Genomic DNA, 13918 nt, shown 5'->3' on the forward strand with positions numbered 1-13918 from the left:
AAAAGAATCGCATAACAGTGGGATACATAAGCTGTTATAAAATACATGTATTTTTTTAATCAATGTACAGTATTTTTATGTAACACTAATATATTATCTATCTACTTTAACTATATAAAATTATCTTTTTGTCTTTTATTATTATTATCTAATTTTATTATTATAAATTATCTGATATTATTTTTGAAGCTTAACAGATGTGGTCATTATACATTTTCATTGTATGGAAAACCATTGAGATTATGACAGAAAATCTTTGAACGAATATCGAGAGCTATAGATATACCCATATTAATGTGTTAGTTGTTCACTAATACCCTTTTGCTTTCTATTGACGTCTTACAGAACAAGTGAACTATTTTGTAATTAGAACTCATTTGATCTTTTGGAATTCAGTGTGAACATGATTCAGATTAATTCAGATCTTTTGACATTTTGCAAGTTGTGCCCAACTGTAAGGCATCAATGGTCCATGAAAACAAAACAAATGTTTTTAATTACACTAGTAATTTGGTCGCTTGCTGGTCTGTATTTTGCATTTTGCACATTGCTCAGACATCTATTTCCATCTTTCAACTTGTGTAAATTAACACTGTCACTACACCAACATGGAGTAATTTGCAGTGTACAGCTCCCTAATCGAGATGTGATTACCGCTTATATCCCCTCGGGATTGGTGACAAGTGCACTGGTCAAAATTACACACTCTCAATCTGCTGACAAGTAAAAAGCAAGAAATTACACCAGATACTTGGGTGACAAGCTGGAGACTGGCTGTTAATCAAAGCAAGTGTGGTTCGCTGGTAATCAATCAAACAGCTGTGCAGTGTTTACCCAGAGGCACTGAGTGGAGAGCACACTGGCACACTGGCCTCCCAGGGCTCTGACACAGCACTACACTCGGGATTCCCCACAGGGCAAAACATATTATATTGACAGTGCTTATTGCTTCATCAGGCCCACCGCATTTTTCATTAGATACAAAATATAATTACATCAGATATTACGTCTAAGACGTGTGCTGCAGACTCAAAAACATGGTAAAACATTTGATTTTACAAATTTTTTTAAAGGTAAGTGTTGCACGACATAATTGATGCATATGTTATAATATGCACGCACGCACACACGCACTCACAGTGTTTAAGGGGACTTTCCATAGACATAATGATTTTTATACTGTACAAACTGTATATTCTATCCCCTTTCACTAAACCTACCCATCACAGAAAACTTTCTGCATTTTTTACATTGTCAAAAAACATCACTTAGTATGATTTATAAGCTGGTTTCCTCATGGGGACCAAATATGTCCCCACAAGGACAAGGATTTTAGATATTGCCATCTTTGTGGGGAGTGGGACATTTTGTCCCCATAATGTGGTTTACTAGAACGCACATACACACACACACACACACACACACACACACAAACCATTTAAAGTTTTGGGATCAGTATATATATTTTTTATGTGTTTAAAAGGAGTCGCTTCTGTTCACCAAGGCTGCATTTATTTGATCAGAAATAGTCAATTGAGTAATATTGTGTAATATTATTACAACTGAAAATAACCTGAATTTTCATCATCATCATGTCTTAAGTGTCACATGATCCTTCAGAAATCATTCTAATTTGCTTATTTGGTGCTTAAGAAACATTTTTTAATAATTATCAATGTTGAAAACAGTTGCTGCTTAATGTTTTTGGGGGTTTTTTGAAACCGTGGAAGTTTAAAGAATAAAAAGATCAAAAGAACAGCGTTAAATTAAAATAGAAATCTTTTGTAACATTCTAAATGTTCCTTTTAATTAATTTAATGCAGAATTTAAGTATTCATGTCTTTAAAAAAAAAAAAAATCTGGCCCCAAATTGACATGATGTTGACTTCAAATAAAAATGTAATGCTAAACAAATCTGTAAACACAATTAAACCCCATATGAATTATGAATCCGCGCTAGTCCCTCATAAGCCCCCATTTCTTGCCTATGGCCTATATAATGAATAAAAGAGCTGATGGTCACACTCCACAAACACAAGGCCTCTAGTGACACTTCTCAAAAAGCTACATTCACTAAGCCCCAGTGCAGCAGCTACAGTTTCTTAAGCAGTTATGAGATGAGCCCATCAATTAGATCTGAAGGAATTAGTAAGTGTTCACTTCTGTGCACAGTTATTGTGTAGAGCGACTGCAGGGGAATCCCCACTGGAGAAGCACAGCAAGTTAGGGTTAAATGACTTCCTCTAGAGCACAATAATAATAATAATAATAATAATAATAAAGCAGAACGTGATGTGACTAACACGTGAGACCACATCCACAGTTCAGCAGCTCTGGGATCTGCTCAGCCGCTACGCCTGTAGTTTAGTATGCATAACTGAGGGAAGATTTTGAGTGAATTTATGCTTTAGGGAGGAAGGGACAATTCAGCAAATACACTTGACCTAATTCCTTATTTTAGGATTCTGTTGAATTCTCTCACTGTTCACCCCAAAATGAAAATGCTGTCAGTAATTACTCACCCTCATGTTGTTCCAACCCCGTAAGACTTTCGTTCATCTTCGGGAACACAAATTAAGATATTTTTTATTAAATCTGAGAGCTGGATCACTCCTCCATAGGCTTCTAAGGGATTGACACTTGCCGGCCCAGAAAAGTTAAAGACATCGTTAAAGTAGTCCGAGTGACTACAGTGGCTCAAGTTTATCAAGCGACGAGAATACTTTTTGTGTGCGCAAAAAACAAACAAAAATAACGACTTTATTCAACTATTCATTTCCTTCTCTGTGGGCCTCGAGTGAGTTCACGTAGTGAAACTGCGCAGCGCTTCTGTGTTGTACGTCACACACATCACATCACACACATGACCAGCGTCGGCCAATAGTGAGCCTACGTGTGACACAGTTTCACTATGTGAACTCACTCGAGGCCCACAGAGAAGGAAATGAATAGTTGAATAAAGTCGTTATTTTTGTTTGTTTTTTTGCGCACACAAAAAGTATTCTCGTCGCTTGATAAACTTGAGCCACTGTAATCACTCGGACTATTTTAACGATGTCTTTAACTTTTCTGGGCCTGCAAGTTTCAATCCCTTAGAAGCCTATGGAGGAGTGATCCAGCTCTCAGATTTAATCAAAAATATCTTAATTTGTGTTCCGAAGATGAACGAAAGTCTTACGACAAACATTGTCAAAAGACAATGGTTACCAGTGGCTTTCAAGATCCAACAGGGCAAAAAGTTTCATAAAGAGCTGATCTGATGTCCTGAAGCGTTGCATTCTGTCCACATATAACACAAAGGAAGATATTCTGAAGAATGTGGGAAACTATGAACAGTTCTGAGGCACCATTGACTTCTATAGTATTTATTTGTGTTTGTGTGTGTGTGTGTGTGTGTGTGTGTGTGTGTGGGTGTGTGTAAGCGGCCTGGTTACAAACTTTCTTCAAAATATCTTCCTTTGTGGTCAACAGAACAAATAAATGTATACAGGTTTGGAACAACTTGAGGGTGAGTAAACGATGACTGAATTTTCATTTTTGGGTGAACTATCCCTTTAATGTGAGGAACATATCACAATTCGATTTGTAATAATCTTCAAATCTGTCTTTAATACCTTGTTGGTTGTTCAAATCTGGTTTCAGGGAGCTCTGCAGTACTTCAGACTATTGATATGAAGCCTTCATTTTTATTCTGGCCACGATCACCTACTTAGAAAAGAAAAAGATTGTCTAGCTCACAATGTAAAGTGACCAAAGTGGCAAACTTGGCTAAATCAATTGATTACATAAACCTGAAACCTAGCAAACACCGAGAGATATGTGACACTCAGACATTGTATAAAGCAACCAATAAAAGTGGAGCTAAATCAGATATTAATCTCTGAATTGCACACAAAATCGTCTTTTAGGAAACATGTTTGAGGGAAAGTATGAGGAAAGAGTTCAACCCGCAAAGGCTGCTGACAATCTTTTATTTTTTGACATTTTAATCATAAGACACAGTAAACTAAATAAAGAGAACAAAAAAGCACAGTCTCTTCAGGAGAAGTCTCTAAGGACCTGCTGCACCAGCTGCCATTATGACAGATTGAAGCTCGGTGCAAATTGCTTGGCCCGACTATAACTTGACACCTCTGTAACCGTAAACAAAGCCGCTTTTCATCACAGCACATTCCCAACACATGTACGCTTGCAAACACACATTTACACAACCTAATCCGTTAGCCTTAAGTGTTTGTGAATCCCTCTTTAAGGCAGAAGGAAGGGTTAGCGCTGCGAAATTAGTCTGAGTCAGGGAATTTAAATAGCTTTAGTGTCTATTTTGCGTGAAAGCTAGGGTTGTTCTTACAGTATTTACGCAGCAGCGTGCCAGAATGTGATAGCCTATATGAGACCACGGTGCACATGGTAAACACACATCCACAAATTACCACTATGAGGTGCTGTTTGACTGAAGTCAACCTGAGCTGAGCTGTTTGTTTCAATTTCTTTGTTTTGCTCCAATGTGTCCAAATGGATCCAAATGCAGCTGATTTGAAATGAAATCTAAGATGCAATGTGCATACTGAGCTAAACGAATCATACATATCTCTAGTAATAGGCCTAACCCGAGCAAAACGTTACTTCAGTAAGTGTGCTCAATTTGTTTTTGAATAAAAAAATGGCCAAAGAACATTTGTTAGTTGCTATACAAAAATAATATGAGCTGATTGTTTTAAATTAGTCTGCAAGCAAAACCACCAAACATAGTAGATTAGCTATGTAACATCTGCAAGTATTAAATGTATGGTAGTATAAAAATAAAGATTGCATAAACAATTGTGCATATGGGGGTCCAAAATTCTGAAACCACATGCAAAACCCTTCGACACCTGGAAGAATCTGAATGTTTTTGATTTTTGAAAGATTAACGAATAACAAATATCTAAGATTCTGCCCACTGAAAATACTGTGTCTAGAATCTAAGAGCTGATCTGGAATCATTATCACATTATTAATAAATGATTACATGGCTCTGTGGAAGATTTGATTCTGATTGGTCAGTCGCAACATTCTGTGGTTGTATAAGGTACACTGTACTGTATATTTTGACTGTTGTCCCTGGCAACCACTGTCCTACATTGTTTCATGTCTCGTATATAGCAGTCTTCTCACATATCAAATAATTTTTAACATTTATATTTTTTGTTTCCATTTATAAATCTTTTTTTATTTGTTAAGTAGCCATGTAGCGATCAGGATAATGTAGCCTACTCTACAGTTCAAGGCTCTGTTCGCTTAATACCTCTGAGGTGATTTGACAGATGAAAGATCTTCTAATTGTGATCATTGATCTCTGGCTAATTTGGTTCTACAAACGAATTTGCAGATTTTGATTCAAATATCTGGATTAAGTTGCCTGATTTCGCTGCATGTTCTTGTGTTCACTGGAAAGGGCAGATATATCGTTTCACTTGTGATTGGCTGGCGTCAAAACAGTAACGTAATGACATCATATTATTAAAAAGGTAAACAGCCCAAAGGGCAAAATGGCCTTAATTAATGATCTAATGAATAAAAGTTATATTAAATCTTATGTGCCAACAAACACGCAGCCATCTTTAGAATTTTGTGTTTGAAGTTGAACTTCTGTTTTTGCGGTAGCTAGATATTTCTATGGCATCACTGTCGAAGAGTAATAAGCCAGTGAAGTGGATTTACTTATTGTAGAATTAACCAAAGTTATGGGTATTGTAATGTTTGAAACGGATGTCATATCAAACGTCAGTAGTAATTCATTTCCTTTACACATGAAGCAGATTAAGCTCCTTAAAGGGATGGTTCACCCAAAAATGAAAGTTCTGTCATTAATTACTTAACCTCATGTCGTTCCAAACTTATAAGACGTTCGTTCATCTTCATAATTATTGCCTCACAAATAAATCTCTCAATAAGAAAAAAATGGCTATTGTCTATTTATTATAGACGGACGGACGTTTTTTTTTTTAAATACATTTTTTAAAACAATTTTTGAAACTGATTCTTGCTGAAGCTCAAACGTGCTGCGTAACACGAGAATGAACCTCACTGGTTCTTGCTGAAGCTCAAACGTGCAGCGTAACACGAGAATGAACCTCATTGGTTCTTGCTGAAGCTCAAACGTGCTGCGTAACACGAGAATGAACCTCATTGGTTCTTGCTGAAGCTCAAACGTGCTGCGCAACACGAGAATGAACCTCATTGGTTCTTGCTGAAGCTCAAACGTGCTGCGTAACACGAGAATGATCCTCATTGGTTCTTGCTGAAGCTCAAACGTGCTGCGCAACACGAGAATGATCCTCATTGGTTCTTGCTGAAGCTCAAACGTGCTGCGCAACACGAGAATGATCCTCATTGGTTCTTGCTGAAGCTCAAACGTGCTGCGCAACACGAGAATGATCCTCATTGGTTCTTGCTGAAGCTCAAACGTGCTGCGTAACACGAGAATGAACCTCATTGGTTCTTGCTGAAGCTCAAACGTGCTGCGTAACACGAGAATGAACCTCATTGGTTCCTGCTGAAGCTCAAACGTGCTGCGTAACACGAGAATGAACCTCATTGGTTCTTGCTGAAGCTCAAACGTGCTGCGCAACACGAGAATGAACCTCATTGGTTCTTGCTGAAGCTCAAACGTGCTGCGTAACACGAGAATGAACCTCATTGGTTCTTGCTGAAGCTCAAACGTGTTGCGTAACACGAGAATTAACCTCATTGGTTCTTGCTGAAGCTCAAACGTGCTGCGTAACACGAGAATGAACCTCATTGGTTCTTGCTGAAGCTCAAACGTGCAGCGTAACACGAGAATGAACCTCATTGGTTCTTGCTGAAGCTCAAACGTGCTGCGTAACACGAGAATGATCCTCATTGGTTCTTGCTGAAGCTCAAACGTGCTGCGTAACACGAGAATGATCCTCATTGGTTCTTGCTGAAGCTCAAACGTGCTGCGTAACACGAGAATGAACCTCATTGGTTCTTGCTGAAGCTCAAACGTGCTGCATAACACGAGAATGAACCTCACTGGTTCTTGCTGAAGCTCAAACGTGCTGCGAAACACGAGAATGATCCTCATTGGTTCTTGCTGAAGCTCAAACTTGCTGCGTAACACGAGAATGAACCTCATTGGTTCTTGCTGAAGCTCAAACGTGCTGCGCAACACGAGAATGAACCTCATTGGTTCTTGCTGAAGCTCAAACGTGCTGCGTAACACGAGAATGATCCTCATTGGTTCTTGCTGAAGCTCAAACGTGCTGCGCAACACGAGAATGATCCTCATTGGTTCTTGCTGAAGCTCAAACGTGCTGCGCAACACGAGAATGATCCTCATTGGTTCTTGCTGAAGCTCAAACGTGATGCGCAACACGAGAATGATCCTCATTGGTTCTTGCAGAAGCTCAAACGTGCTGCGTAACACGAGAATGAACCTCATTGGTTCTTGCTGAAGCTCAAACGTGCTGCGTAACACGAGAATGAACCTCATTGGTTCCTGCTGAAGCTCAAACGTGCTGCGTAACACGAGAATGAACCTCATTGGTTCTTGCTGAAGCTCAAACGTGCTGCGTAACACGAGAATGAACCTCATTGGTTCCTGCTGAAGCTCAAACGTGCTGCGTAACACGAGAATGAACCTCATTGGTTCTTGCTGAAGCTCAAACGTGCTGCGCAACACGAGAATGAACCTCATTGGTTCTTGCTGAAGCTCAAACGTGCTGCGTAACACGAGAATGAACCTCATTGGTTCTTGCTGAAGCTCAAACGTGTTGCGTAACACGAGAATGATCCTCATTGGTTCTTGCTGAAGCTCAAACGTGCTGCGTAACACGAGAATGAACCTCATTGGTTCTTGCTGAAGCTCAAACGTGCTGCGTAACACGAGAATGAACCTCATTGGTTCTTGCTGAAGCTCAAACGTGCAGCGTAACACGAGAATGAACCTCATTGGTTCTTGCTGAAGCTCAAACGTGCTGCGTAACACGAGAATGATCCTCATTGGTTCTTGCTGAAGCTCAAACGTGCTGCGCAACACGAGAATGATCCTCATTGGTTCTTGCTGAAGCTCAAACGTGCTGCGCAACACGAGAATGATCCTCATTGGTTCTTGCTGAAGCTCAAACGTGCTGCGCAACACGAGAATGATCCTCATTGGTTCTTGCTGAAGCTCAAACGTGCTGCGTAACACGAGAATGAACCTCATTGGTTCTTGCTGAAGCTCAAACGTGCTGCGTAACACGAGAATGAACCTCATTGGTTCCTGCTGAAGCTCAAACGTGCTGCGTAACACGAGAATGAACCTCATTGGTTCTTGCTGAAGCTCAAACGTGCTGCGCAACATGAGAATGAACCTCATTGGTTCTTGCTGAAGCTCAAACGTGCTGCGTAACACGAGAATGAACCTCATTGGTTCTTGCTGAAGCTCAAACGTGTTGCGTAACACGAGAATTAACCTCATTGGTTCTTGCTGAAGCTCAAACGTGCTGCGTAACACGAGAATGAACCTCATTGGTTCTTGCTGAAGCTCAAACGTGCAGCGTAACACGAGAATGAACCTCATTGGTTCTTGCTGAAGCTCAAACGTGCTGCGTAACACGAGAATGATCCTCATTGGTTCTTGCTGAAGCTCAAACGTGCTGCGCAACACGAGAATGATCCTCATTGGTTCTTGCTGAAGCTCAAACGTGCTGCGTAACACGAGAATGAACCTCATTGGTTCTTGCTGAAGCTCAAACGTGCTGCGTAACACGAGAATGAACCTCATTGGTTCTTGCTGAAGCTCAAACGTGCTGCGTAACACGAGAATGAACCTCATTGGTTCTTGCTGAAGCTCAAACGTGCTGCGTAACACGAGAATGAACCTCATTGGTTCTTGCTGAAGCTCAAACGTGCTGCGTAACACGAGAATGAACCTCATTGGTTCTTGCTGAAGCTCAAACGTGCTGCGTAACACGAGAATGAACCTCATTGGTTCTTGCTGAAGCTCAAACGTGCTGCGTAACACGAGAATGAACCTCATTGGTTCTTGCATGTCAAGCGAATATGCTTGAGCTTCCGTTTTAAGGTCCAAAATCATATTTATATTTGGAACAGCAGACTGCATTGTTTATATTGCGTTATTTTATTTGACTTTTTTTTAAAAATCTGCATCTCCTGCACTGCATCAAACCACCAATAGCTGTTATCTATCAAATGAATCCACGGTTCATACCAACTGTAAGTAGCCTAATATCTATACGCCTCTGATAAAATCATAATTATTGCCTCACAAATAAATCTCTCAATAAGAAAAAAATGGCTATTGTCTATTTATTATAGACGGACGGAGGGTTTTTTTTAAATACATTTTTTAATAAAATAATAGTATATTTCTTATAAATAAATGGCAATGCATGTTTCACTCATCTACAGCCCTTGTTAACAACCCTCATCAGCTTACATACTACAACGTTACCCCCCCCCCCCCCTACACACACACACACACTCTCTCAGTATTGATCTCAGAGTACATGACCTCCTTTGCACAGCATCCTGATCCACCCTTCACTGTACGCTCTTTCCATCAGTTTCTAAGCACTGTCAGAGAGATGGAGCAGCATTCCAATCAAGCCCCTGTTTTATGTCCTGTATTCGAGACAGACCTAAATAAGCCTAACATGGGCTATAATTTATGTCTGCTAGTGATGCCGTTATACATCACCAGTGCTTTTCTTTATAGCACCTGTCTTCTTCTGCTCTGTTGCCGCTGATGGCAGATACATCTCACACTTAATAATGGGGCCTTCAGAAATGCACATTATGATAGACGGCTGCCTGTTGTAAAAGCAATATATTTCAGAAAAACGACATTTCTTTTAATTTCCACTGTGCCTTTGTGCCGGGTTGTCTCTAAATCTTCAGGACTAAGTGCCGTCTTGAAGGAGATTTTAAATGCACTAAAGAGAATATTTTCATTTAGTTTTGAGAATAACCCTTTTGTGTTTTTGACCAAAAAAAAATATAAAAAGAAATTCAATAGAGTATTAGCCCATTATGAGGAAATGCAACTCTCAAAACGAATTAAAGCTTATGTTTCAGGTTGTCAGGTTAGTTTTGATACAAAAAGTATGATTAAATAAACAAGAAAAACATCACATTTGTCTATTTATTAAGATTAGGGTTTGTCTAATATGCTTGTATAACTATTGTTTGTCATATTATTATTGTTCTTGCCACAAAAGCTTGTGCTACATATCTGAATCATCCCTCAAATTGGGTTTATAGAAGAGAGCTGTGCTATTACTTTTACTTTCGGGTTTTGCCTGACAAGAAAATGAGTGAAAAAGATCTAGCAATGAGCTCAAGCCATATATGCGACATAAACATTTGACATTGCAAACAATGCAGAGATGATTTTGTTTTTCAGAAAACAATGCGTTTTGAAAAATTTCTTTATTAGAAATTATTTATGTATAAAAATTAACATGCTTCACATACCTCATATGTCTTATTTTACAAATACTTTAATTCAGGCACTGTTTCTGACGATTTTTTCTCTTTTAGGATGAAAAGCAAACATTAGCAATCGGGAACACACATTAAGTTGCCATTTATCACGGTCAACATAGACATTTTATTCTGCAGCACAAACAGTGCAAAAACAAAGAGAAATCATAAGAACTGAATCTTGAATTCACAAACATCTAAAGAGACAAATCAGCTTGTCTCTCTATCACCTGACATTTCCGGATACGAATACTGAATCCTGTCATCTACTCTCTCCGAGCTTCTCAGAACCATTCCTTTACTTGAGATTGGCGATGCTTTGAATTTCTTTAAAAGTCTTCGGTAGCTGCATTCTTAAGAAGGCAACTTACGCGCGCCCTCCTGGTCCAGTGGATGTTGGTTCTAATATCTCGAGCGTTCCTTTCCAAGCTGGCATCACGCCATTTCTAAATTGTGATTTTTCGATTTCGCACAGGTGACTGTGACAGCTATAGCACATTTTGACAACAGGGCAGATTTGAGTTCCTCAAAGGTGTGTACTTATGCACAAGCAAACATTACTCCAAAGAGCACTTCGTACATCTTCAACAGTTTCACAAGGCCCATGGTGAGGTAACAATACAGCAACATAGTTCAACAGCATTCCAGAAGGTTCTTTTTTTTTGTTGTTGAAAAAAACTAAAAGAAAGAAAGAAAGAAAAAACAACACAGCACAGGATGTCAAAACCAGCATGCTCAACATCTGTAAACAATGGTCACTGCCTTTGCTGTTGTCATCACCAAGGAGAAAACAAGAAGAAAAAGCTCCAAATGATTTTTTTTTATACTTTTTTTTTTTTTTTTTGCCACCACATAGTGTTAGCGCCAATGAAACAGCAGACACTGACATGTTGTCCTTAATTAGTGTGTATCACTTTAACAATGACATCTGGAATAGATAAAGCAAGCTGTAATGGAATAGTCTGGGTGACAGACTGTCATTCCAACATCAACGTCTCAACAGTCACGGCCTCCCCAGATGCTCCCCGTGTGACTTCACATACGATTCATTAATGGAAACATGTCTGTGGGGGTCCTCCAACCATCCGCTGTCTCACCTCCATACGTGATATATAACGTGAGAGTGATTTATCTTGAGATTCTGTCTTCCAGGGGTCACTTCTGGGATTCGGTAGTGGCCTTTTATCACTTGGCTAGATTGCATGGTTGCTGTAGCTGATGTACGTTTGTTTAGGGCTGAGTCCTGCAAAGGGAAAAGAGAGTGTTACAAAAATAGATCATTTGAGTCTCGGAAGCACTTAAACATGAACGCAGCTGCTTTATTAGAATTTTACGACATTAAGTGTGGGAGGTAATTCGATAACACTTTATTTCAATTGTCCACTTTAGACATTCTACTATACTGTATTTGCAACTACATGGCAACTACCAGTCAGAGTATTAGTAGACTGTCTGCTTAAAGGGATAGTTCACCCAAAAATGTCAAATTTGTCATCACTTACTCACTCTCAAGTTGTTCCAAGTTTCTTTCTTCTGTTGAACACAAAAGATGATATTTTTAAGAATGTTGGTAATCAAATAGTTGACGCTAGCCATTGGCAAGGGGAAAGAAACACTATTGAGGTCATACCGTCAACTGTCTGGTTACCAACATTCTTTAAAATATCTTTTCTGTTCAGCAGAAGAAAAAAACTCATACAGGTTTGGAGCAACATGAGGGCAAGTAAATGATGACAGAATTGTCATATTTGGGTGAACTATCCCTTTAATATCTGGTCCCCTAACAGACATTCTACTGAATATAAGTAGCTTTGCAAGTAGAGTCAACTTATTCTACTAACCCTTACCCAGGGGTAGGCAAGTTCGGTCCAAGAGAGCCGCTTTCCTGCAGAATTTAGTTCCAACCCTAATCAAACACACCTGAACAAGCTAATCAATGTCTTCAGGATTACTAAGGCTATAGGCAGGAGAGGTTTTTTTCAGTGTTGGAGCCAAACTATGCAGGACAGCGGCTCTCTAGGACCGAACTTGCCTACCCCTGCCCTAACCTAACAGTCTTACTCTAATGAAAGTGAGTTGACATGTACAGTAGTTGCAAATGAATAAGAGTTGGTTGACATGTAGTAATTTGGTAGGATACACACAGTTTTATTTCTTGTCAGGCCTGGTTGCAATGTGAAGACTCCTCCTTTTGATACTGCTATTAACTTGCCAGAAGTCAAGTAGCGTGTCTCTTTTGATTTCAGACTCTGTCTTTTCTTGATATCAAAGTGCAAATTACTTGACTGAGACGGTTGTCACCTTTTGCAGAGGAAGGCCATTTAACACCTTCTAAAAACATGCCAGTTACCAGCAAACAGTGACAAGTCTGCTATTAAAGCATTCCATCAACAAAAACTCAATCAACAGCCTAATCCTGTCATTCGGCATCCATCTTGCAATAGCTGTGTAGTACAAACAATCACAAAGGGTAGCATGAGTGACACTGCCTTCAGCTATTTATGTAATGACCTTGCCAAAGAAGGAGGGTCAATGGAAAATTCAAGCTCATTGCATCATTATATGGAGATCAAAAGGTTACCTCATGCAATCATGCAGGGCCGTTTGAATAAGGAAGGTGAAGTGACATTTGACCCAACACTATGGTGCGGTTCTCAGTCTGGACTGTCCCTCGGCGTATGGAGCACTGACCCATAGATGCAGTCAGATAAATAGCTCCATTTCAGCTTAGAGGAAGGGGCGTTGACACAAAACGCAAACTTAAATGATTCTTGCTCTATATAAAATATCATTGGAGGTGCTTGATTTTATCTAGCATAGATTCATACAGCTCCATTTTAATGCTTTCCCAATTTGTGTTTGTGTTTATGCAATCTAGGCCATGCACTGTTCTGAAAGTTGTCATACCTACTCTCTATTGGTTGAAAACTGCATAAAAACAAATGTGTTGCTATCTTTAGGTTTTTCCCCAGTATAGTGTTTCTCACCAACAAAGCTCTGTGTAAACAAGTGATTTGCAAAAACAATGCGGCATGCATGCTTTTTGTCTTTAGCAATTCTAACAAACGTCAGCGTATTCTCAATGCATTGTCTATTATAAACTAATTGATATGCACAGTTTAAGCATTAAAGCTAAATTGAACATAGCTGAGTTTAACAATTAGCTCCAACAATAAGCCAAGCAATAACCAATAATTAAATTCTTTACCTGTCTTCACTGTTTAGTTATCATCAACACATCCTGAAACACAGGTTGAGTGGTTACATATATTAGACAGGTTTCATTTACAATAGCTTAGCAGCATGTTATACATCTATAATAAAAAATATGACTGAAAAATAAAAATTCTCAAAAATTGAGTTTTGCAATGCAAAATTCAAATGCAACACATTGCAGGTATAACATGTGTGTCATATGGCCATGAAG

General features: G+C 39.2%; 1 protein-coding gene across 2 annotated transcripts in view; it reads right to left on the bottom strand.

The window, feature by feature from the left end:
• Window positions 1–10418: 10418 nt before the first annotated feature.
• The window catches only part of grm4 (glutamate receptor, metabotropic 4), a 135327-nt gene continuing 131827 nt past the window's right edge, over window positions 10419–13918 (bottom strand). Inside the window, exons 10-11 of one of the 2 annotated variants that reach the window (XM_056270562.1) lie at window positions 13700–13732; window positions 10419–11734 (exon numbers count right to left, since the gene is read on the bottom strand). In XM_056270562.1, coding sequence (XP_056126537.1) covers window positions 13713–13732 — 20 coding nt within the window. In that variant the 3' untranslated portion in view covers window positions 10419–11734; window positions 13700–13712. The remainder of the gene's footprint in view (window positions 11735–13699; window positions 13733–13918) is intronic. The other variant, XM_056270561.1, reaches the window with a different exon arrangement.

The sequence above is a fragment of the Rhinichthys klamathensis genome, unplaced genomic scaffold (genome assembly GCF_029890125.1).
Source record: "Rhinichthys klamathensis goyatoka isolate OS25496 unplaced genomic scaffold, OSU_Roscu_1.1 h1tg000303l_1, whole genome shotgun sequence".
Taxonomy (NCBI): Eukaryota; Metazoa; Chordata; class Actinopteri; order Cypriniformes; family Leuciscidae; genus Rhinichthys; species Rhinichthys klamathensis.